The sequence below is a fragment of the Macrotis lagotis genome, chromosome X (assembly GCF_037893015.1).
Source record: "Macrotis lagotis isolate mMagLag1 chromosome X, bilby.v1.9.chrom.fasta, whole genome shotgun sequence".
NCBI classification, from domain to species: Eukaryota; Metazoa; Chordata; class Mammalia; order Peramelemorphia; family Peramelidae; genus Macrotis; species Macrotis lagotis.
Window position 1 is genome coordinate 268,572,361 of NC_133666.1, and position 22,734 is coordinate 268,595,094.

General features: G+C 35.2%; 1 protein-coding gene across 2 annotated transcripts in view; it reads left to right on the forward strand.

Moving 5' to 3' along the window:
- PLPP1 (phospholipid phosphatase 1) overlaps positions 1-22,734 on the forward strand; it is a 128,336-nt gene that overhangs the window by 33,723 nt on the left and 71,879 nt on the right. Inside the window, exon 2 of one of the 2 annotated variants that reach the window (XM_074206559.1) lies at positions 15,751-15,905. The exons of the other annotated variant lie outside the window; for it this stretch is intronic. Within the exon in view, the coding sequence (XP_074062660.1) occupies positions 15,751-15,905 (155 nt within the window). The remainder of the gene's footprint in view (positions 1-15,750; positions 15,906-22,734) is intronic. 2 annotated transcript variants of the gene reach the window in all.

Genomic DNA, 22,734 nt, shown 5'->3' on the forward strand with positions numbered 1-22,734 from the left:
GAGAATTTCTCACCAAAAAAAAATTTTTAATCATCAGAGATACTCAGCCATAACTTTGTGGTTTGGGGAAAACCTTTGAATCTCTTAATAGCTTTACTTTTTATCATTTGGAAAAGTATGTTTGTGGATCCATAAAAACAGTATTTGGAGTTTAGATTTTTCATAAAATTTCTTATGTAGCAATTTGAATTTAAAAGATCTAGTGGAAATATACCCTTAATTTTGACAAAATCCCTATGCTCTTTGAAAAGAAAATTCAGTTCATATGTCTATCAAAATTAATAGACCCAGAGATGGAGGAGGAGGGCCAGAAAACCCTTCCTAAAAATTCTGTTAAGGCAATGAATCTTTAAAAAAGCAAGCAATATTTAAAGTGAAGTTACAGTCTGAGTTTCCACCTTTTGACTATGCAGGTAAAACTGTATGAAAGAAATTGGCTCTTGTTTGGTTTCAGTGGTCAGTAATCCATGTCTTTGATCTGTAGTGAACCCAGCAGAAACAATTGTAGGCAAATTCAGTAGCAATTTTTTTCCTCTTTTGTAAATTTTAAATGGATTTCTTTATTTTTTAATCATCTGATGACCTTGTTTGAAAACCATTTCTGTTCAGAAATAAACACATAACTAGTGATTAGTAGGAGGATTTATATGCTTTTGGAAGGAATTTGTAACACCTGTTTCTAAAGAAAACGAGAAAACTATTAAGTGTTCCCCCCCCCCCCCAAAAGATGTACTTTGTTCAACTGAATTGGACACCAAATAAAGAACCTTCATTATGTGAAGAATGAATGGCACTTCCTAAAAACTGCCCAGGTAGCATGTTATGGTATTATAGAACTGAAAAATGTTTACTAAAAGTAACCTTGGCTGCTTAAAAAAAAGACCAAATAAATGGGTTGAATGAGTCAAATTTCGCAAAAGTAAATATGAATTTGCTGACAGCCCTATAACTGTACATTTAAAAAGATATTACTATTGCTTAGATTTGTTATCATATATAAAAACAATCCAAAATCTCCCAAATATATCCACACATACTTATCTCTTCCCCTTCCTCCATCTTCATATAAATATATAAAGACTTTAGTTTTTCTCTTGGCCCTCACTTTACATAAGTTAGAAGTCTGGAATTATTTCTAAGATTGTTTCTGGCTTAGAAATTCTGTCATTCCTTTAGCACAGAGTTTAGAAACTGAGGTTCAATGAACACCTAGGTGATTGGGACATAATTGTCCTTATTTATGGTTCACTGGGCATCCTTTATCCCTACCAGTTCATTTTCATAGATTCTATGAACTGATTACAACAAATCCATGGTTCCTCAATCTATTTAAATCTAATCCCTCTCGGCACTCCACTCTCATCTCAGTTTTTTCATCAGTAAAATGAAGGGTTGAACATCTTTATGTTTCCTGAAGGACCCATTCAGTGAGTAGATCCATGATTCCATGTCCTAATTATTTCCTGAACTTGGCACATTGATGAAACAGTAGGTAGTAGAGTGAGAGAACTCAACCTTGGTGCTTTTTGATCATGTTAATTACTTAGAAGGTTTCTCATCAAAACAAGGCCCCAATATATCTTCATATTATTCTAATTTCTTTAGTCTTACTCCTCTTTTTTCAAAGTCCTAATCACTTTGCCTCGTTTCCTGCCAGAGGAAAACTGGGTTGTGTTAATATGTAGTTAAGTTTGAGATTATTATTATTATTTTGTAAAAAAATCTTAAGTTAGCCAAAGTAATACCTTTTATATTTTGCCTAATTAAAAGGAATCATTCAACTTGGCTGATCTTCCTGTGTGGCTTTATTTAATGAAAGAGAGTAAGGAGAGATTTTTAAATTCCTAAAAATTATGGTTATTGAAGTAGAGGTAGTTATTGCTTTGTGCTTCATCCCTTACTATAAACTGGTGATGGAGGGTTTTTACTGTTGCTTTTTGCCTTACAATATACTTTGGAATAAACTGTGAATAAAAAATTGAATTTAGGGTTGTTTGTTTTTTAATGTTTAGCTTCAAGTCAAGAGAGTATAAAAACTGGTTTGAAACCTAATATAAAAACAAAAAATGAAGAGCTTAAGATCCCAACACTTCCTGGCAAATAAAGGGAGAAGAAATGGAATGAGTGTCAGATTGTATATTCTTGGGCTCAAAGATCACTGCAGATGGTGCAGCCATAAATTAAAAGATGCTTTTTCCTTGGAAGGAAAGCCTTGGATGGTATATTAAGAAGCAGAGATGTCACCTTGCCAACAAAGATCCATATATCAAAGCTGTGTTTTCCAGTACTATGTCTGAGAGAATTGGACTATAAAGTTGAGCACTGCAGAATCAACACTTTTAAATGGTGGTACTGGAGAAGACTTGATTTCCTTGGACAGCAAGGTGATCAAATCATCAATACTTAAAGAAATTATTCCAGACTATTCACTAAATAGATAAATTTTAACCACATAATAAAAAAAACAGGACTCTTTGGAAGAGACCCTAGTGTTGGAAAGGATGACAGAGGTTGAGATGAATTTATAATGTCTTGGAAACAATGAAATCTGAGTTTGGATAGATTTTGGAAGAAAGTGGAGGATAAAGAAATATAGTCAGGGGGCAGCTAGGTGGCACAGTGGATAGAGCACTGACCCTGGAGTCAGGAGGACCTGAGTTCAAATCCATCCTCAGACACTTAACAATTACCTAGCTGTGTGGCCTTGGGCAAGCCACTTAACCCCATTGCCTTGCAAAAAAAAAAAGAGATATAGTCCATGGGGTCATGAAGACTCAGACACACCACCACCACCACCACCACCACCACCAACAACAACAACAACAATAACAACGCTATTCTGCCACCATCATCATCACCACTACTCTGGAATAAAATGGACATTTTATAATATGTCATTTTCTCATGTGAAAAATTATCTTAAGCACCCTGCATCTTTTAAAAAACATGATCCCCCCCAGAAAGTCTATCCATGTTATATGTCATGTATCCTAAACATGATCTGAGTTTTCAGTAACCATGAAAAAGGAAGCAATACTCTGATTGTTGAAATGAGGTTCCATTAGGTTTGTTTGGGAAATTATTCATTTTTATTCTTTTGTGGGAGTAGAAGAGGTAATTGGGATTAAATGACTTATCTAAGATCATACTAGTGTCTAAGTTACCATTTGAGGCTAAATTTGAGTTCATGTCTTCTGAGATGGTGCTCTATCCATTGCCCCATCTACTTGCCCTGAAATTGTGCAATTTTAAATATAGATCAAGGTGTTCCTTTGATCGTTAGGGTTCAAAACATTCTCTTCTGCTTTTCAAGTGGTATTTTTTCTAGAAACTGATAATGTAGAACAGATTATTATATTTCTGTGATAAGGTATCGGGATTCTTTGAACTGTGCTCATCCAATGTTGGTAAATTTGTAGGTAATGAGTGAGGAAGGATAAACCTTAATTTACTAGTAAGACTTCAGGTACTATTGTCCTAATGCAGTTCGATAGTGTGGGTGTATGATTACATGAAGGAAGTTGGGTCTGATTTGATTCAGAATCATCTCAGAAACTGAGATGAGAGTGGAGTACAGAGAGGGATTAGATCTAAGTGGATTTGGGAACCATGAAATGGGATTTGTTGCAATCAGTTCATGATGAGAGCTGTTTAATCTCATCCCTAAAGGAGAGTGCCTTTATGGGTAGATTTGGTTAAACATTTATTTCTAATTTTATTATGAAACTCAAAATATTAGTTAATTTATGGGAGGTTTGGAATTTCATCATCTTGTTACCCTTGAAGATAAGGGATTTAGAGCAGTCAAAACCTGGAGCTTGAAACTCCCCTAGATCCAGTTTAAAATACAATTAGGAATTATTTAACAAAATTAAATGAAATGTAATACACATAGATAATATTAATTTGTAGTTTTCTAAGTCAATATTCATTTCTATTTCATTTCTATTTGATTCATTTCTATTTGAGTTTGATCATGGGGTTCTATGGTGACTAACCACAAACAGGTATGGCATAACCTAAAAACCAGAAAAGACATTTCTTTTTCTTAGATATGTTTATATTTTAGAGATAGGGCTGAATAAAATTCAATAACCTACTATACTAAATATTGGGGGAGATACAAAGTTTAGACAATATTCATCTTCTGTCCTCTGGACTTTGCAATAGCAGCAGTGGGCAATGACAGCATTACCTTATCAGCAGAAACAACAATTACAGACTGGAGGGAAGAAAGGCTAGCAACTAGGAATGAAAAGGGATGACTTCTCGGAGAAGGCCATTTTTGAGTTTGTTTGGGTGGGGTTTGGGGGGCAGAAGGGAACAAGGCATTATTGTTCAGGTAGAGGGACACATTAATGAACCTTTTTATGTGACTTCTACTTTTAAATATCCTTCTTATAAGACAGTCTTGTTAAAACAGCAAAAAGTAGGGGGAAAAAAGTCAGTTTAACAAAAATAAACCGACTCAGCAAATAGTCGGACAAGATAAGTACTGTTCAAACCCATAGTTCTCTGTCTCCACAAAGAAATGGAGAAATTCACATTTAATTTTCTTTTTTTGGGGGGGGGGTTGATTTTGGTCATTATATTTTAGCAGCATTTAGTTTTTTTGCTTTGTTCTTGTGGTCCATATGTATATTATTAATGTTAATTGTGTAATATTGTTTTCTTGGTTCTGCCTGTTTTGCTTTGAAGCAGCTCTTTTGTCTTCATGTCCTTTCTATTCGTCATATTGACAGTTTCTATTTACTTGTTTCTGTTTAGTTTTTAATTTATTTCTTTATCATCATAATATTACACTACATTCATATACCATAACTTGTTTAATCATTCCCCATTTGGTGAGCATATCCTTTGTATCTGGTTCTTTGATTCTAGAAAGAAATTACTAAAAATATTTGTTTATATGTGGAACTTTTTGGGCATTGAACTATTTGGGGTATGTGTGTGAACATATGTATGATACACAAACATACATCCATATTTGCCTAGAAATGGAATCTTGAAATCAAGGGTATGGATAATTCATTTTCTTGGCATAATTACAAATTGCTTTCCAAAGTAGTTCGACCAGTTCACACCTGCACCCCCATTGTTTTAGTATCTTTATATTCTCATAGCCTCTTTAGTTTTATCTATTGCTTTTTTTTAAACTTTTCTATTGTTTTTGCAGGGCATTGAGGTTAAGTGACTTAGCCATGGTCACACAACTAAATAATTATTAAGTGTCTGAGTTCACATTTGAACTCAGGTCCTCCTGACTCCAGGGCTGGTGCTCTATCAGCTGCACTACCTAGCTGCTTCTTCTATTGTTTGCTATTTTTTTCAGTGTGATACAAAATCAAAGGATTGTTTTTTTTTATTTGCTTCCTTATTATTAATGATTTCAGGCAGTATTTCATGTGGTTGTTAGACTTTCATATTCATTTGAAAAGTTTGTATCCTTTGTCTTGAATCAAATTTAAAATCTGGAAATATTAAAATTGTTGGTTTAAAAAAAATTCTAGGCTTCTTTTAGAGAGGGACTGGCATTGAGAGTAACCCTACAGTACCTACCTACCAAGACATAGTTGTGATCTGTGTCTTTGTTGGGAGTTCCATACTTACAGTTTCTGAGGTGACTAGAAAAAAAAATCACTGATCTTTCCCCTATTTGTGCACATCCACTAAGAATAGCCTTCTTTTGAAAGGGTAAATAAGTAAATCACAGTCTTTCTCTTTGCCAGAGATTTTGCAGTGGACTATGTGTCCCAGAGATTACATTCTATGTTAGTACATATGAATGCTTGTGGATTCTCAAGGTACCCCTGGCCATCTGGCACAAAGCCTTAAGGATGAGAGAGTACAACTGTCTTAATAGAAGTATCATCTTTGGGCATGTGCAAAGCAGGCATAGAGATTGAGATATGGTGGAACAGTGTTAGGTGCCTTTCTCTTTTCATTCTAATGGGTATAGGGAGGTGATGGGGAAGAAAATTCATATCAAGATCTGGTGATTGGAGGGGGAGAAGATGACAAAGAGAGGCCAGGAACTTCCTTCAACTCTCCTGAGTTTCTCTCAGGAAAGAAAGTTGGATTCTGGAGTGACAGAACCCAGAAAAGAACAGAGTGGAGCATTTTTCAGCAAGACCTATCTCTGGAGTGTGACTGGGACTAGGAGTAGGGAGTGGAACCCAGGGCAGGGAGCTGAAACCAGTGTGAGAGAGATGAGGAAAGAGCCAGTGGAACTTTTCAGCCACAGCAGAGATTGGTAGTGGAGAGACCTGGAGTCCTGGTAGCAAGCTAATGGCACAGCAGGCCAGCTGGGAGGACTCCAACACAGACACCCCAGATCTCTTTTTCTGGGCTGAATGGCAAGCAGCTAGAATTCTTCTTTTTTTTTTTTTATTGAAAAATAACTTTTAAAAACTTTTTTTTTGAATTTTACAGTTTTCCCTCCAATCTCACTTCCCTCTTCCCATCTCTCACAGAAGGCAGTCTGATAGTCTTTACATTGTTTCTATACTGTACATTGATCAAAATTGAATGTGTTGAGAGAAATCATATCCTTAAGAAAAAATAAAATATAAGACATACCAAAATTACATAATTTTAAAATTAAAAGTAATAGTCTGGTCTTTTTTTAAAATTCCATAATTCTTTCTTTGGATACAGATGGTATTCTCCATTGCAGATACCCTAAAATTGTCCCTGATCATTGCATTGATGAAATGAGCATGTCCATTAAGATTGATCATCAACCCCATGTTGCTGTTATGGAATACAATGTTTTTCTGGTTCTGCTCATCTCACTCAGCATCAGTTCATGCAGGTCCTTCTAGGCTTCTCTGAATTTCCATCCCTCCTGGTTTCTAATAGAACAATAGTGTTTCATAACATACATATAACAATTTGTTCAGATGGACATTCCCTTAATTTCCAATTCTTTGCCACCACAAACAAGACTGCTATGAATATTTTTGTACATATGATGTTTTTACCCTTTTTCATGAACTCTTCAGGATACAGACTTTTAGTGGTATTGCTGGATCAAAGGGTATGCACATTTTAATTACCCTTTGGGCATAATTCCAAATTGCTCTCCAGAAAGGTTGGATGAGTCCACCAACAATGCATTAGATTTCCCAGAACCCTTCCAACATTGATCATTTTCCTTTCTGGTCATATTGGCCAGTCTGAGAGGTGTGAGGTGGTATCTCAGAGATGCTTTATTTGCATTTCTCTAATCAGTAATGATATAGAGCAATTTTTTGTATGACTATAGATAGCTTTGATTTCCTCATCTGTAAATTGCCTCTGCATATCCTTTGACCATTTGTCAATTGGGGAATAAGCTGCTAGCATTCTTAATGCAGAAGTTTCAAGGCCTTCCTTGAGCATGTTGCTGGCATTCTCAGTATGGAAGGTCTGCTTCTGGACTGCTCAGCCCAATTAGCAAGCTGCTGGCATTTCCAATGTGGAAGGCCCCAGTCCAGTGAGCAGGAGGCAGCTGACATTCTCAATACAGAAGGACTGTTTCTGGACTGCTCCAGCACAGTGGGAAGGCTGCTAATGTTCTCAATGTGGAAGATCTGCAAGTGGGACCATCCCCCAACACAAGAAACTTGGGATAGCCCAAAATCAGTAAAGAACAGCCTTGCCAATAGAAAGCTATTTTGAAGGAAGGATGGGCAAAACATCATCTCAGAAGTGGACAGCAGAAAAGTAATACATGTGAAGTCCCAGTCTAAATCGATCTCCTGCCCAAAAAGACTTCTTGGAAGAATTCAAATTTTTTTTTAAAAAATCAAGTAGAAAAATTTGGAAAATAAATGCAAGACTAATTCAGCATCTTGCAAAAGGAAGCACAAAAATTGACAAAATATAAATCCTTTAAAAATTCAATTGAGGGGTGGCTAGGTGGTGTAGTGGATAAAGCACCAGCCTTGTAGTCAGGAGTACCTGGGTTCAAATCCAGTCTCAGACACTTAATAATTACCTAGCTGTGTGGCCTTGGGCAAGCCACTTAACCCCTTTTGCCTTGCAAAAAAAATTTAATTGAGCAAATAAAAAAATAATTTCTTCAAAAATACAATTGGAAAGTGGAAAAAGACAACTGCTCCTTTAAACATAGAATTAAATAAATGGAAAAAGGAGATGCAAAAGCTAACTGAAGAAAATTCCTTGAAGAATTGACTTGGGCAAGTGGAGGCTAATGACTGTGAGACATCAAGAATCAGCCAAGTACAATTAAAAAAAAAGAAGAAAAAATAGAAAAAAAATATAAAATACCTCACTGGAAAAACAACTGACCTGGAAAATAGATACAGGAGAGATAATGTCAAAATCATTGGACTACCTGAAAGCCATGATCAAAAAAGAGCCTGGCAAAGAATTAGAAATTAAGTAAAAGTCCTTCAATTGGGGAATGGCTTAGCAAACTGTAGTATATGTATGTCCTGGAACACTGTTGTTCAATTTGGGTACAACATGGAAACAAAGTAAAGACTGACAGATTGCTTTATGTGTGTGGGGGGGGAAGTAAGATTGGGGAAAAAATTGTAAAACTCAAATAAAATCTTTAATAAAAGAAAAAAAATAGAGTGGTGGATCAGGTACAAAAGAAACAGTAAATAACTATAGTAATCTACTGTTTGATAAACCCAAATACTCCAGCTTTTGGGATAAGAACAAAAACTGCTTAGGAAACTGGAAAATAGTATGGCAGAAAGTATACATATCTCACATCCTATATATCAATATAAGGCCAAAATTATAGGATTCAGAAATAAAAGATGATACCATAAGCCATTTAGGAGAACAAGGGATATTTTATCTGTCATAAATGTGGAAAGGGAAAGAGTTTATGCCAAAGAAGATATAGATAACATTATAAAATTGAATATGGATAATTTTGGTTACTTTAAATTAAAAAAAACTTTTGCACAAAAAAGCCAATGCAACCAAGATTAAAAGGGATGCAGTAATTTGGGAAACAATTTTTACATCTAGTATTTTGATAAAGGGGTTATTTTTAAAAATATATGGAGAACTGAGTCAAATTTATAAGAATATAAGTCATTCCTCAGTTCAGAAATAGTCAAAGGATATGAACAGGCAGTTCTCAGATGAAGAAATTAAAGCTATCTATACTCATGAAAAATGCTCCAAATCATCATTGATTAGAGAAAAAGCAAATTAAAACAACTCTGAGGTGAGGTTCCATCTTTCAGATTGGTCAATATGACAAAAAAGGAAAATGATTAATTTTGGAAGGTATTTGGGAAACTTACGCACTATTGTGGAGTTGTGAACTGATCCAATCTTTCTGAAGAGCAATTTAGACCTATGATTAAAGGGCAATAAAACTGTGCATACCCTTTGACTCAACAGTTCCACTTACTAATAAGCCTGTATCCCAAAGAGACTATAGAGAAAGGGTAAAAAAATCCACATGTACAAACTATTTATAGCAATTTTTTAAATAGTGGCAAGAATTGGAAATTGAAGGTATGCCCATTAGCTGGGGAATGGCTGAACAAATTGTGGTATATGAATGTGATGGAATACTATTGTTCTGTAAGAATCAGGACAGCTGAACTTCAGAAAAACCTGGAAAGTCATGCAGGAACTGATTCTGAGTGAACTGAGCGGAACCAGAAGAACATTGTACACATCAACAGCAACATTGTCTCAAGATCAGCCATGATGAACTTGCTCTCCTCAACAGTACAACAAAGACAGTTGTGAAGGACTTGTGATGGAAAATACCATTTACATCCAGAAAGAAAACTATGGAGTCTGAATTCAGATCAAAACTTATTATTTCCAGTTATTTAATTTTTAAAATTTGTTTTGTTTTTCCCCTCATGGCTTTTTCGTTTTCTGATTTTTCACATGTTCAGTATGGAAATTGTTTAATAATTATATATGTATAACCTAAATTAGATTGCTCTTTGACAAGAGGAGGAGGGAGGGAAGAGAGGAAGAAAAATGTGAAATTCAAAACTTTACCAAACAATGATTATAGAAAACTTTTTATATGTGTTTGAAAGAATTAATTAAAGAGAAAGATCTGATGATTGATCACTTGTTCTTTTATTAAAGATTTTTATTTATTTTGAGTTTTACAATTTCCCCCCCATATTACTTCCCCCACCCCCCACAGAAAGCAATTTGTCAGTCTTTACATTGTTTCCATGTTGTACCTTGATCCAAATTGAGTGTGATGAGAGAGAAATCATATCCTTAAGGAAGAAACATAAAGTATAAGAGATAACAAGATCAGACAATAAGATAGCAGTTATTTTTTCCCCTAAATTAAAGGTAATGGTCCTTGGCCTTTGTTCAAACTCCACAGTTCTTTCTCTGGATACAGATGGTATTCTCCATTGCAGACAGCCCCCAAATTGTCCCTGATTGTTGCGCTGATGAAATGAGCTTGTCCATCAAGGTTGATCAATTGATCACTTGTAAGGTTCTCATTGATAGTATCTCAGGAAGACTGTTTACCTGAGTTTACCTGGTTCTTTAAATTCTTTAAAATTAGGATCCTCTTTCATATTATGGAGCTATACTTGGACTATTTCATTGAGCAGGCCAGTATTCCAAATAGGATGGAATTCATCCCTCTGTTTGATTGTAAAAAGAATGAAACTACCTCTTGCTGGGAAGAATGCTTTCATAATAGGTCTTCAAAATTTTCATTATGTATTAATCTGCTGTATACTATCTTGTCTGCCATGTTAATGTACCTAATAAACTATTTTCATATCCTCCTACTTAAGTTTCTTTGCATTCCCCATTCCTAAAAGACAAAAGGTCAAAATCCCCAGATCCAATTTCAGGACCTAAAATCTGGTCCTAACCTTGACTTTTACCCAGCAAACATTTCTTGCTTCTATTCTAGATTAAAAATCTTGGCCTTAGCCAGGGAAACCTCTTGTTTGTGGAATGTGCTATATTCTCATACTCCCTTGCCTTAGCTCATGCTACTATCTAGATCTGGTCATCTCTGTTCTGCACATCTGCTTTCTCAATTTATCCTTTATGGTCCACCTTAGTTCTGGCCTCTTCTTGAAGTCTTCACTGATTATTCTAGCCTATGTTAGTCTCTTTCTGTTTTATATATGATTTTTACCTGTCATTTCTGAACTTAGTCCCTTCCCTTAAGTGTCTATTAAGAATGTATCCTGTCTTGCAAGTTTAGATAGCATAGTCTTCTCTCAATAAACTTCTTTTGGAACTAAGTACAAATATTATTTCATATTCTAGACTGGATTTTTCAAAATAACAAAAACAATAAAAGCAAAGTAAAAAGCAGATGTGTTCAAGATAACAGTGATATGTCTGTATGACATGTAGCTTCTTTAATAAATAAACTTATGCTTGCATTTCTAAATAGAATTTGTTGCTTTTTTTTCCATAGTAGTTGATGTATAGATATATAACATATTATTTTCTGGAGGTGAAAAAAGTCACAAAATTGTTGAAAAATTGTTGAAAAATTCCCAAAATATTCAATGAGTAAAACCTCCATGAAGTATGAGATGTTGGAGTGTCTTTTTATATTTCTTCATTTAAGTCTGACCTAACTCATTTTATTACATTTTATTACATTTATTTAGACATTTTGATATCTTTTTTCTCCGCTCCCCACATTTACATTGTTATTGCTATGTATATTATTTTCTTGCCTTGACATAATTACTTTACTCTGCATTAGTTCATTAGGTCTTTCCATGCTTCTGACTTCATTACACTTATTGTTACTTACCAGTTGATGGTTTCTAATTTTTACCTATCTTAAAGAATGCCATTGCAAATATTTTGCAATATATGGGGACTTGTTTCCTATTGATGGCTTCTTTGGGGTATAAGCTCAGTAATGGAATTTCTGGTTTAAGTGATATAGATATTTTAGTTAATTTATTTGCATAATTCCAAATTGCTTTCCAAAATGGTCATAGTATTTCAGAGCTCCAAAAGCATGTTTCAGTGTGCCTATTTATACAACTTCTCCAACACTCTTTTCATTTTTTGTTATTTTTGCCTACTTGTGAGTTGTTTGGGTTTGCATTTCTCTTAGTAATTTGGAGCATTTTTAAAAATGTGGTTGTGAATAATTTTTTTGGGGGGGTGAGGGATTGTTCATATTTGACCACTGGTGGAATGTCTATGAGTCATGTATGTGAAAATTTGTTATTTATGTATCTTGGATACCAAACTTTTATCAGAAATTGGGTAAAGATTTTTCCCCCATTTGACCACTTTTCCTGCTTATCCTAGAAGCATTAATGTCTGTGCAAAATCTTTTCAGTTTCAAGTTTCCTCTTCTGCTGAAAACATAGTATTCTGTTCCTTCAGTTACTTTAGTCTTTTTTTTTAAGTTGGTCCTGTTCTCACTGACTCTCTTTGCCTTACCCCGTCTCCTCTTTTCATTGGATTGTCCCTTTCCTATGCTTTCTCAGGTACCATTTGCTCCCATGCTTCTAAATTGAACCATTTACTGGAATGCCCTCCCACCCTGACCTTCCTATCATCAGCCATTCTCCTGACTTTTTTCAAGTCATTGCTAGCTCTTGATTTGACTTAAGCACATCACTCCTCTATCCACCTACTCCTTTTCTCTTTCTTTCTTATACCCACCCATGTAGTTCCACAAAAGAAGTATTTACCAGCAGGTAGACTATGGACATTTTCTATCCATAATACCCTCTGTCTCCCTCTTTGCTGTTAACTCTATCAGATTTCTGCCTTCACCCTGTCTGTCTCCTTGTGTACATTTAGAAAAAAGTATCTAATTGGTCTCTCTATGGTCACTCTGCTGCTATTATTGTCTTTGCTGGCTGTATTTATTCATCCCCCCCCCCTTTTTTTTTTGTTATTTGGGGTCTTTGAGAGGCAAATAATCACTAATCATTAAGTGTTTTGAGATGAGATTTGAACTCAGGTACTCCTGACTCCAAGGCCAGTGCTCTATCCACTGCGCCACCTAGCTGCCCATCTGTTTATTATTTTTACTGTGCAGGACATATTATTCTAATTCTCATTTCTATTTCAAATCACTCAGAAATAGTAAATTGTAGTTCTGTGTTCTCAAATTCTAAAGATCTTTTATCTCATAAAATTGGATCATTTTTCTTTATTTTGCCTTATTCTTAGATGCTTGAACTTTTTTTATTAGATTGGAGGGGCATATTTCCTTCTGTTACCATTTTTCTTGTTGATTTCTCTGTTTATGTTCAAGGTCATTAAGTTTTCTTCTTCCTGAAATCTTTGGTTTTTCAGTCATTTTACCCCTTTAAAAATTTTTTTTAAAATTTATTTAAGGCAATGGGGTTAAATGACTTGCCCAAGGTCACATAGCTAGGCAATTAAGTGTCTGAGGCTGATTTGAACTCAGGTCCTCCTGACTCCAGGGTCAGTGCTCTATCCACTGTACCACCTAGCTGCCCCTCTTTTCTCTCTGTCTCTGTCTCTCTCTGTCTCTGTCTCTCTCTGTCTCTGTCTCTCTCTCTGTCTCTCTCTCTCTCTGTCTCTCTCTCTCTCTCTCTCTCCTTCCTTTCTTTTTAAATAACTTTCTTTCTGACTCCCTCATCTCTGATTGTGGTTTCCTTGGGGGATGAACTCTCGGTGTCCCTGCCTCCTCCCACAATGGGCAGTGGCAGTTCATGATGTATCCACTACCTGACTTTTGAATGGTCTGAATTGGCCCCATTGGATACTGTGCTTTTCTCCTTGGACTTGATGGGGTGTTCCAACTTCCTCTGCCCCCCTTCCTGGGCATTAGTAGTTCAGAGCTTGGCAGTGCTGGTACTTTTGGGTTGCAGCTCCTGGCAGGCTTTTGCTCCTGAGGGGTTGTGGCCAGGTTGGCTTGTCAGGGCTGCAGTTTGATGGCCCTGAAAAGACAGAGGGTAGAGACTGATAGCCTGTATGGAGTGGTCCTTGGGTCTGTTAGTGTGGCCTTGATGATCATGGTGTGAGAGGTAGGAAAGGGCCACTGAATAATCTCAGTTCTTGTTTTGTTTTTAAACATTCTGTATTCTGGGTGCCCTAGAATATGGAGAACTGAAGTTGCTTTTTAGTTTTGGTGCATAATTTCTGATTTGAAGAGGATTTTGAGAGGTTATGGGAAATTGAGAAAGATGTCTAATCTTTACCCAGAAATAAAAAAAAAATTCTCATTTTTATCCTCACAGCAGACCTGAGAAGTAGGTATTGTAAATATATTCATTTTACAGTTGAGGAAACTGAGGCAGCAGTGGAGTGATTTGCCCACATCTTTTAAGTGTTTGAGGCTAAGTTTGAACTCGTGTTTCTGATTCTAGGCCTTAGCACTATCCACTTGTCACCAGCTGCCTAACTAGTCTCAGTAGATAGATCTTAATATTTGTTGAATTGTTGAACAATTTTTTCTATTTAAAACATGTCTATATTAGTTGATCTTTACAGTGTTTTTTCCAAAAAAGTATATTAATTATCTCTGGAAGACAAGTTACTCGAGTGGTTTCTTTTTCTTAAATTTTTTTCTTTTATTCTGAGTTTAAAACCCTTAAAAGGGAGCAATTTTGATTTGCACAGCAGAACATTTTGAAAGCTATTCTGTTTATTTTCTTCTTAACTTCTATTCTTTCTGCTAAATGTTATAGTAGCCCTTTTTTTTTGCATCACTATTTCTCTTCCTCTTTACCCATCATTAATAGAGGGAGAGAGGAAAATAAAATTCCTTGTAATAAATGTATATAATTTAGCAGAATGTGGCCCACTTGGTGGCCATGTCCAAAAATCCACATCTCTGTTCCTTGTTCGATCATTTTTCTGTCATATGGTGGATAATATATCATTCTACGTCCTCTGCAGACTTGAATGGTTGGTTATTGCTTTGATTAGAGTCCTTAAGTTTTCTGAAGTTGTTTTAAATTTATAATGTTATTGCTCTTGTATAAATTGTTCTCTTGTATCTGCTCACTTCATACTCCCCAAGATTCTCAGATTGTGTATGTTTTCAAAATACCATCTATCTAGAGATAATCATGGTTCTCTATTCTTTACCAAATTCATTTTACTTTGCTATGATTCATTACGAGCTTTACTCTTTTGATATTCCTCCCCCCCCTTAAAAAACATTTTTCTCCCTGAACATACAGATACCCAGTGGATGGCTGTCATTATATTAGCTATTGGGGAGACAAAGAAAAATGAAATGGTCCCTCTTCTCAAGGAGCTTATTCTTGGAAGAAATAAAATATTACAAGGCAAATATGAGTTGATTTTAGGTGCCATCAGCTGGGGGATCAGGAAGGGCTTCCTGTAGGGCGACAGGCTTGAAGTGAGCAGGGCTTGCAAGCAGTGGAAGGGATGGGGTTAGTGGCAGGCTAGTTCATTCAAAGCAGGAGCTCTTCAATAAGGTACAAAAGGCTTCCATGACATTAAAAGTTTCTTAGCTTAACTTCTTGATGTACCAATTCTGCACTCTCCTCCAATGGGCTTACTTTATAACTAGATTAGTATGTGGAGAATTTAAGAGAATTTTTTCTTGTGAGATTGGGAGGGCAAGGAAGGTATGGAGGAGTGAATGCTGTGGACAAGCTGCTGACCAGAGAATGCTGCCCTTGGGTGTTGGGGGCTGGTAATGCTTTCTTAGAAAAAAGGCTAAAGGGCTGAGGTTTGCATTCAAATAAAAATACTTAATCTCTTCCTGATGAAGTGTGCCTTTAAAGAGAATTGAATTTAACCATGTGTGTCTTTTTCTCCCTTCCCCCACAGCTGCCTTGCCCTTGATTGTTCTAAACTTGGCCAAAATAAAGCCATATCAGAGAGGCTTTTTCTGTAGTGACAACAGCATCAAGTATCCGTACCATGACAGTACCGTCCCATCCCCCCTTCTCTACGCAGTGGGGTTCACTCTGCCTATTTCTTCTGTAAGTAACTAACTCTATAGGTAGTGGTGGGGATGATGATGATGATGATGATGATGATGATGATGATGATGGTGATGATCATGTGGTGGTGGTGGAAGAGGGTGGTATGGAATTGGGAGGGGGGTAAATGTGTAGCTAAGCTGTTGATTGAGGAGAATACCCACTGTCACAGACTTGCCCACTCTTCTCTTTCTGGAAGAGGAATTTTTAGATGCACAATTTAATTTGTCAGCGGAACCAATTAAGGATTTATAGAATGTTAGTTAGAAAGGAACCTTCAAGATCATCTCATCTCATCCAAATACCTCTGAAAGATAAGGGAATGGAAATCAGAGACATCCTCAAAATAACATAGCTAGTTAGTAGCAGAGCCAAGAGACTAGAATTGTTTTTGATTTTAAAAAACAACAACTGGGATGGCACAGTGGATAGAGCACCAGATCTGGAGTCAGGAATACCTGAGTTCAAATCCGACTTCAGACACTTAATAATTACTTAGCTGTGTGGCCTTGGGCAAGCCACTTAACCTCATTGCCTTGTTAAAAAAAATAACAAAACAATACTCCCCTGAACCTGCTGTGGTGTCAAATCAAATTAAAATGTAATTGGGAAGTATTTAGCAAAATAAAAATAGAGTAGAACAAAGATAATTTTAATATTTGATTTTCTAAGTCTCTGCTCTTCTATTTGTGTTTGACATTTGTCCTCAAAACACAAGGTTGTCCTGGATATTCAAGATTTAAGAAAGGCTTTTTTATTTGCGAATGCACATAAAACCCCAGGCTATTTAGTAGAGAGACTGTAAATAGACCCACCAGTCCCACAGGTCTTACCTGTCTAGTTTGCAGCATGGTCTGACCTTTGATCATGTTAAGTAACTGCACTTGTCCTTTCAATGAAGGATGGCTACCACATTCCTACACTTACTCATTGAAGGTTGAACAAAGTGTCATTGTTCTCTCTTTCTCTTGTCTAAAATTTAGAGCCAAAACTAACCTTTGAGACATCTAGTTGTACTGTCTCATTTTGCAGATGATGTAACTTGCCCTTCAAAATGGGAGAAATTATTTGCCAAGTTTGCAGAGGTAGAAACAACTAGAATTTCAGCTCACATCTTCTTACTCCACCTTACTTCATTACACCTGTTTGTTCTGTTGCTGGGGTAGAAGAGAAGAGCCTGCTTGACTTTTGAGGGGTCTCTCAGGGTCCTTCTCTCACCACTACTCTTCATGATGTAGTGCCTTCGTATTACACATTCAGATGGATCTATGATCTCACCAAATGAATGGTGCAGGTCACAGCTCATCTTCAGCCTATTCTGTGGGGCTCTTGTCAGGTATAGGAGAGGTGTTGGAGGTTCAGGATTAGGGCTTGCTGATACAGACATTAACAATCCTTTAAATATAAGAACTAAAAATAAATATCTATCTGCTTAATAGAGTAGTACAATTTGAGTTCTCTCTTTTTTTTCTGATTCTTCTCTCTCTCTCTCTCTCTCTCTCTCTCTCTCTCTCTCTCTCTCTCTCTCTCTCTCCACCCTTTAGAAATTCTAAAAAATATCCCTCAGAAATCAATAGTATATTGTCTGAAAGTCTCATCTATTGTGAAATGTTTAGAATGTCTAAAAAATGATTTCATCTACAAACTGTTATTTGAAGATATTTTCATTTGATGCTTTTAGTTTAACCTCAGATGAAAATTTATTTCTGTAATATGGATACTTTTAAATAAAGTATCTTTTGTTTCTTAAGGCTAAAGGAGAAAGTGAAGAAAATGCAGATAAGAGACAAACTTAGTTTCCCAGGGGTAGTCACAGTATCTTATTCATTTTTATGTTCCCCACATTTGCCTTGTAAACCTGGTAGACATTGAATATTTATTTGAATAGATGTGGAATTTATTTAACATTTATATAAATATTCATAGTATTTTAACTTGTTTAATTTTAACTTTTATAATTATTTTATATACACCTTTTTATAATTATAGTTTTATAATTACTTAAAAGATAAGCAGATCTTTCTTTTTCCTTTTCTTTACCAAAACAAAGTCAATGAAATTTTCTAAACTTCTTTTTCCTATGCTTATATAAAATGGCATATTACTTGAATAATGAAAACTTTTTGATAACTGATTAAACTCCCATTCATGTCATTTTGATAGATTTTCTTTTGAGAATTTGGAGTCAAAATTCAAACTTTGTGGATTGTTTTAGGGAAAAAATCATTATCAGTAGTAACTTGGAAAATGTTTTTTGTTTAACCTGTTTCAAGAGATGTCAATCTATAGTGTGACTGCTTTACAGTTCTTATTTCTTACATAGGATTCAGTGTACTTATTTTGCTTTAACACTGATTTTATTTTTCAGAACTACCAAATACACGGTGGTGATAAGAATATTGTATGCTAAATAACTTATAATTCACATTTCAAAGAATGTGTTTCCTGTAGTTAGGTGTTCACACAATTCTTTTATTCTTGCCTCTTTGCAGGAAATTCTCCCAAAATTTATATCTTTTTTTTTAACAAAGGAAAATAAGTGAGCAGGAAATTGTATAGAAATCATTTAGACATTTATGTATCTAGAAATATTTTGAATAAATTTGGAGTAATATAATGTTTGGGAAACTACATTGTTTTTGATTCTTTGCTACATTATAAAGGAAGAAGGAAAGTATATTAAAAATTTTTGTTTTCTGAACAGATATTAATAGAAATATTCCCCATACTGTTGTTTATAAAACATATATCTGTTTCTCCTTGTGCTAGAGAGGAGCACATTTCTAAATTAATGGTTGTAGTGGGAAGAGTTTAAGAATATGGTGATAGAAAAAGGGAACACTTATTATCTCTTATTTTTAGCAATTTCTTCTCCTTTCATTAATTTTCCCACCTTATTGTTTTCCCCTCAGATAAAAAACAAAAATTTGAAATAAAATGAAAACCCATCTAGAATAAAAGGAGGAGTTATAGGATCTAGGTTTGAATCCCAGCTGTATCTGGGCTTCCTTTTCCTCTTTAAAATGAGGGAATTGGAATAGAGGTACAATAAATCTTGAAGTTAACCACTATAAAAATGTGACTTGATTTTTAAAAAATTTATTGAAATGATTGTTTTTATTTTTCATTGAGTGAATGAAAGGAATATTTAAAAATTTGTTTTTTCTGTTCATTTTAAGATAAAGCTTTATTTCTTATTTTTTCTGTAGTAGAACAAGCAGTGCCAAGCATTAAATCTTGTCAGAAAGTCAAAAGACCCTATATGTGTCATAAAAGCAAATGTTACTTAGAGCACCTGTTGACATTGAATTTTCAAGCTGAATGATTTGCTGGTAATCACTGACATCCTTTTAAAATTGGACTAGTTCAGTAACTTTTAAAGACTAAATGTTCAATCAAAAATTTTACTTTAAAAATAAATATTAGTACTAGCTGTATCTTATAATAGAATGATGAATTAGATGCTTTAAATATTTTGATTTATATTTAAAAGCAGATTTTTGTAAAAGGAAAAGTTAATTCAGTCATGAAAATATATTGTTAATAATCTGAATTGTAACTCATTTAGTTTTATATGAGCTATTTCATTGAAAGCCATAGTTTTCCCTTTTGCAATGTTTTTTTCTACTGACTCATTGGAAAAACATCTGCTCATGAAATCAACTGCTTAAAAAGAGCCTTTAGTGTTTAACAAGTTATTAGTATTAGAGCATGTTATAGAATGCCTCTGATGAAGTTAACTTGTTACACCCTATGGTAAATGGGGCCTACCTTGCTGGAAGCAAGATGATTTGGTTGTTTCATTTGCTAAATCCTGCCTCAGTAAATTAGTGACCTTTATTGTCATCTTTTCTGTTTCTTTTCCTTCACAATACTGCAGGATTTAAAACATAGCCTTCTTTTGAGCTCTGGATATAATGAAATACATTAGGTATATATTTGGACAAAAAAACCAGCCCAACAAAAATTGAAAATTTCTCATTTATTAGCACTTTATTATGTAAAATTCTTTTCTCATGCAACTTCAGTACTTTAGGTAGCAGTGTTTCTATAATATAGCTGAGGAAACTGAGGTTCAGTATATGTAACCTCTGTAGGGTCCCACTAGCAAGTGTCAGAATTGGAACTCACTGGTCTTCTGACTTTGACCTCTACTTTTCCTATTGTATCATTTTGTCCTCTATAACTAACTAGATTTGGTAGTGGCCATCAGTTTTTGGGAGCCTAATAAGATCAGCATGTTATAATTTTCTTCTAAAAATGTAACCCATTCCTATTCCCACAGATTTTTTGAGACTATTTCTGAATATTTTGGTTCTGTAACATTCTTTCTCTGTCTTTGGACAAATAGTGAATTTGGTCCCTGTGCCCTTAGTTTGACTTTAAGAATTTTTCATTGTCAATTGACATAACTTAAAAGTGAAAATGAGTGGGGGAGGGTATCTTTCCCATGGGCTTTAGTGGTATTTTGAAAAAGAGCAGAGGAGGCTGTATGAACTGCATAAGCTTCCCACAATATTGTTTTTCTTGTTGGTTGTTTGCTACTAAAAACATGTTTGAAGTATCTTTTGCTAAAATGAAGAAATTTCTTCTTGCTCTGTAAAATCACTGAAAATTACTTTAAAATGAGTATTTACTTGGGCAAGTAAATATCAGCATAATTATCTTCATGGACTGGTATTACTTGACTAAGGGAACCAAACATATAATTGCTCCATTTGTTTTATTCTTATTTTGATTGTAATTTTGTCTTCCCAGAGAAAAGGAGCAGAATTATAGGGGGGGGGGCGAGAAATGGAACAAAGTTAATCAGCTTCATAGGCATTGCCTTTTAATTCACAAATATTTTGATGAAACCTTAAAGCCAAAAAAATGTAATTGCTTTTAAGTTATTTTCTTGATGAGTCATGTTTATTGTAGTCATTTATAGCTAGAAAAATATGTAACTTGATTCTCATAGAACAAGTCTTTATAATAATTCACTTACGTGATTAACCAAATATTTATTTGGGTGTACTTAACTGGACACCTGTATTCCCTATAAAGGAACATTACTATCAGACTTTTTAAAATAATACTTGAATTTTCCTGGCTGCTGAGATGAGAAGATTTAAGGATTACTTTGCAAATAATTTTTAATGGTAAAGATTTCCTCTAAGATTTAACTTTAGAACTTAAAATTTAGAAAAAAATCTGTTTAAAATATTGTGCTTGTTTTTGTTTAAAGTAAGATCTTATTTTTATTAGGCACTTGAAATGAGAATGGGAAAAAATAAAAATATTTAACCTCTCCCCCAAAGTTAAGGTAAATTTATACCAAAAAAGTGTTACTGAAAATGCTATCTTAAATTACTTCTGTACAGAGTAAACCATTATGTAAGGTTTATAGAGCTAAAAATTCAAATTTCCCTCCCCACCATAACAAAACAACAGAGATCAAGTGTTGGTAGTTACCTCACAGTGTTTGCAAAAAAAACTGCCCAGCAAGTTTGGACTCCTACCTTACTTACTCTGTAATTGGAAGTGTGAGTAAGGCCAAAATAGCCTTCAGGGAGGGGCAGTGTGTGATGCTCCTCAGCTGTCTCTTTCTGCCACAAATAGCTTCTCTCACTTGCCAATTTACAGGAAAATCACTTAATGTTCTATTGTAGCAAAATCCCTCAGGCCTACTCTGTTCTAGTTTCTTACTCTTGCCTTGTTGCTATTAGCTTTTTTTTCTCAGATTCCCTTCTTGAATAATATTACACTTAAGCCTTTGTATGAAGGAGAGCCCGAGGAAGTGAAGAGCTGTAGGTTTGAAAGGAACACAGACATACTGACTTGAGAAAGAAACTGATTAAAGGTCCAGATTTTGTTGTGACAAGACAGGAGGCATGCTGTGATTGTATTGTTTTTTTTTGGGGGGGGAATAGAAATTTGCCTTTTAATATTTGATTCTATCCCTCAACAAAAACAAGTCAAGGGGGCGGCTAGGTGTTGCAGTGCATAGAGCATGGGCCCTGGAGTCAGGAGTACCTGAGTTCAAATCCGGCCTCTGACACTTAATAATTACCTAGCTGTGTGGCCTTGGGCAAGCCACTTAACTCCATTTGCCTTGCAAAAACCTAACCCCTCCCAAAAAAACCCCCCCAAAACAAAACAAGTCAGCCCAAAGGACAAATACTGTTTAGTTTGATGCCAACAATCTCCCCAAAGTGGAGTACCAAGTGACTGACACTGACTCTGAGGGTAGGGGACAGGATTAGGTAGGAAACAGTGGAAGCTGACTTATGCAAATTTTGCTTACACATGCCTGATTTATAGGCTGAGATGCATAAGGCTTGATTATTTGAATCTTACAGAAATTACTTTTAATCAAATTGCTTTCCTAAATAACATTCTCATTGAGAAAATTGTAGTTTTAATTGTGGAGGAGAAAAAAGGGGAGATAATTTTGGAAGGCAGCATATTTAAGATTTTAGTAGAGTTTATGGAGGACTCTGGGTAACATGAAGACAAGGAGACAAAAGAGGAGGAAGAGGTATCAAAAGTGATGTGCCAGAGACCAGCTTACTTATTTTTATACTTTTAGCCTTAGTGGCTGCCACTTACATCATTTAAATATTGTGTTCTCTACATTTCCAGTCCCTGCTTTGGAACTTTGGTACACCCTTGTGTCATGGTAATGGTAATGGTGGTGATGGTGATGGTGAAAGTGAAAGCATTATTTTTCCTTTCTGAATGTGCTTCCTATTAGAGGTTGGGGGGAGTTGATGTGGAGTTGTGTTAAGAGCATTGGACTAGTTGTTGGATGATCTGGGGTTCTCATTGTAGCTCTGGCACTTATTAG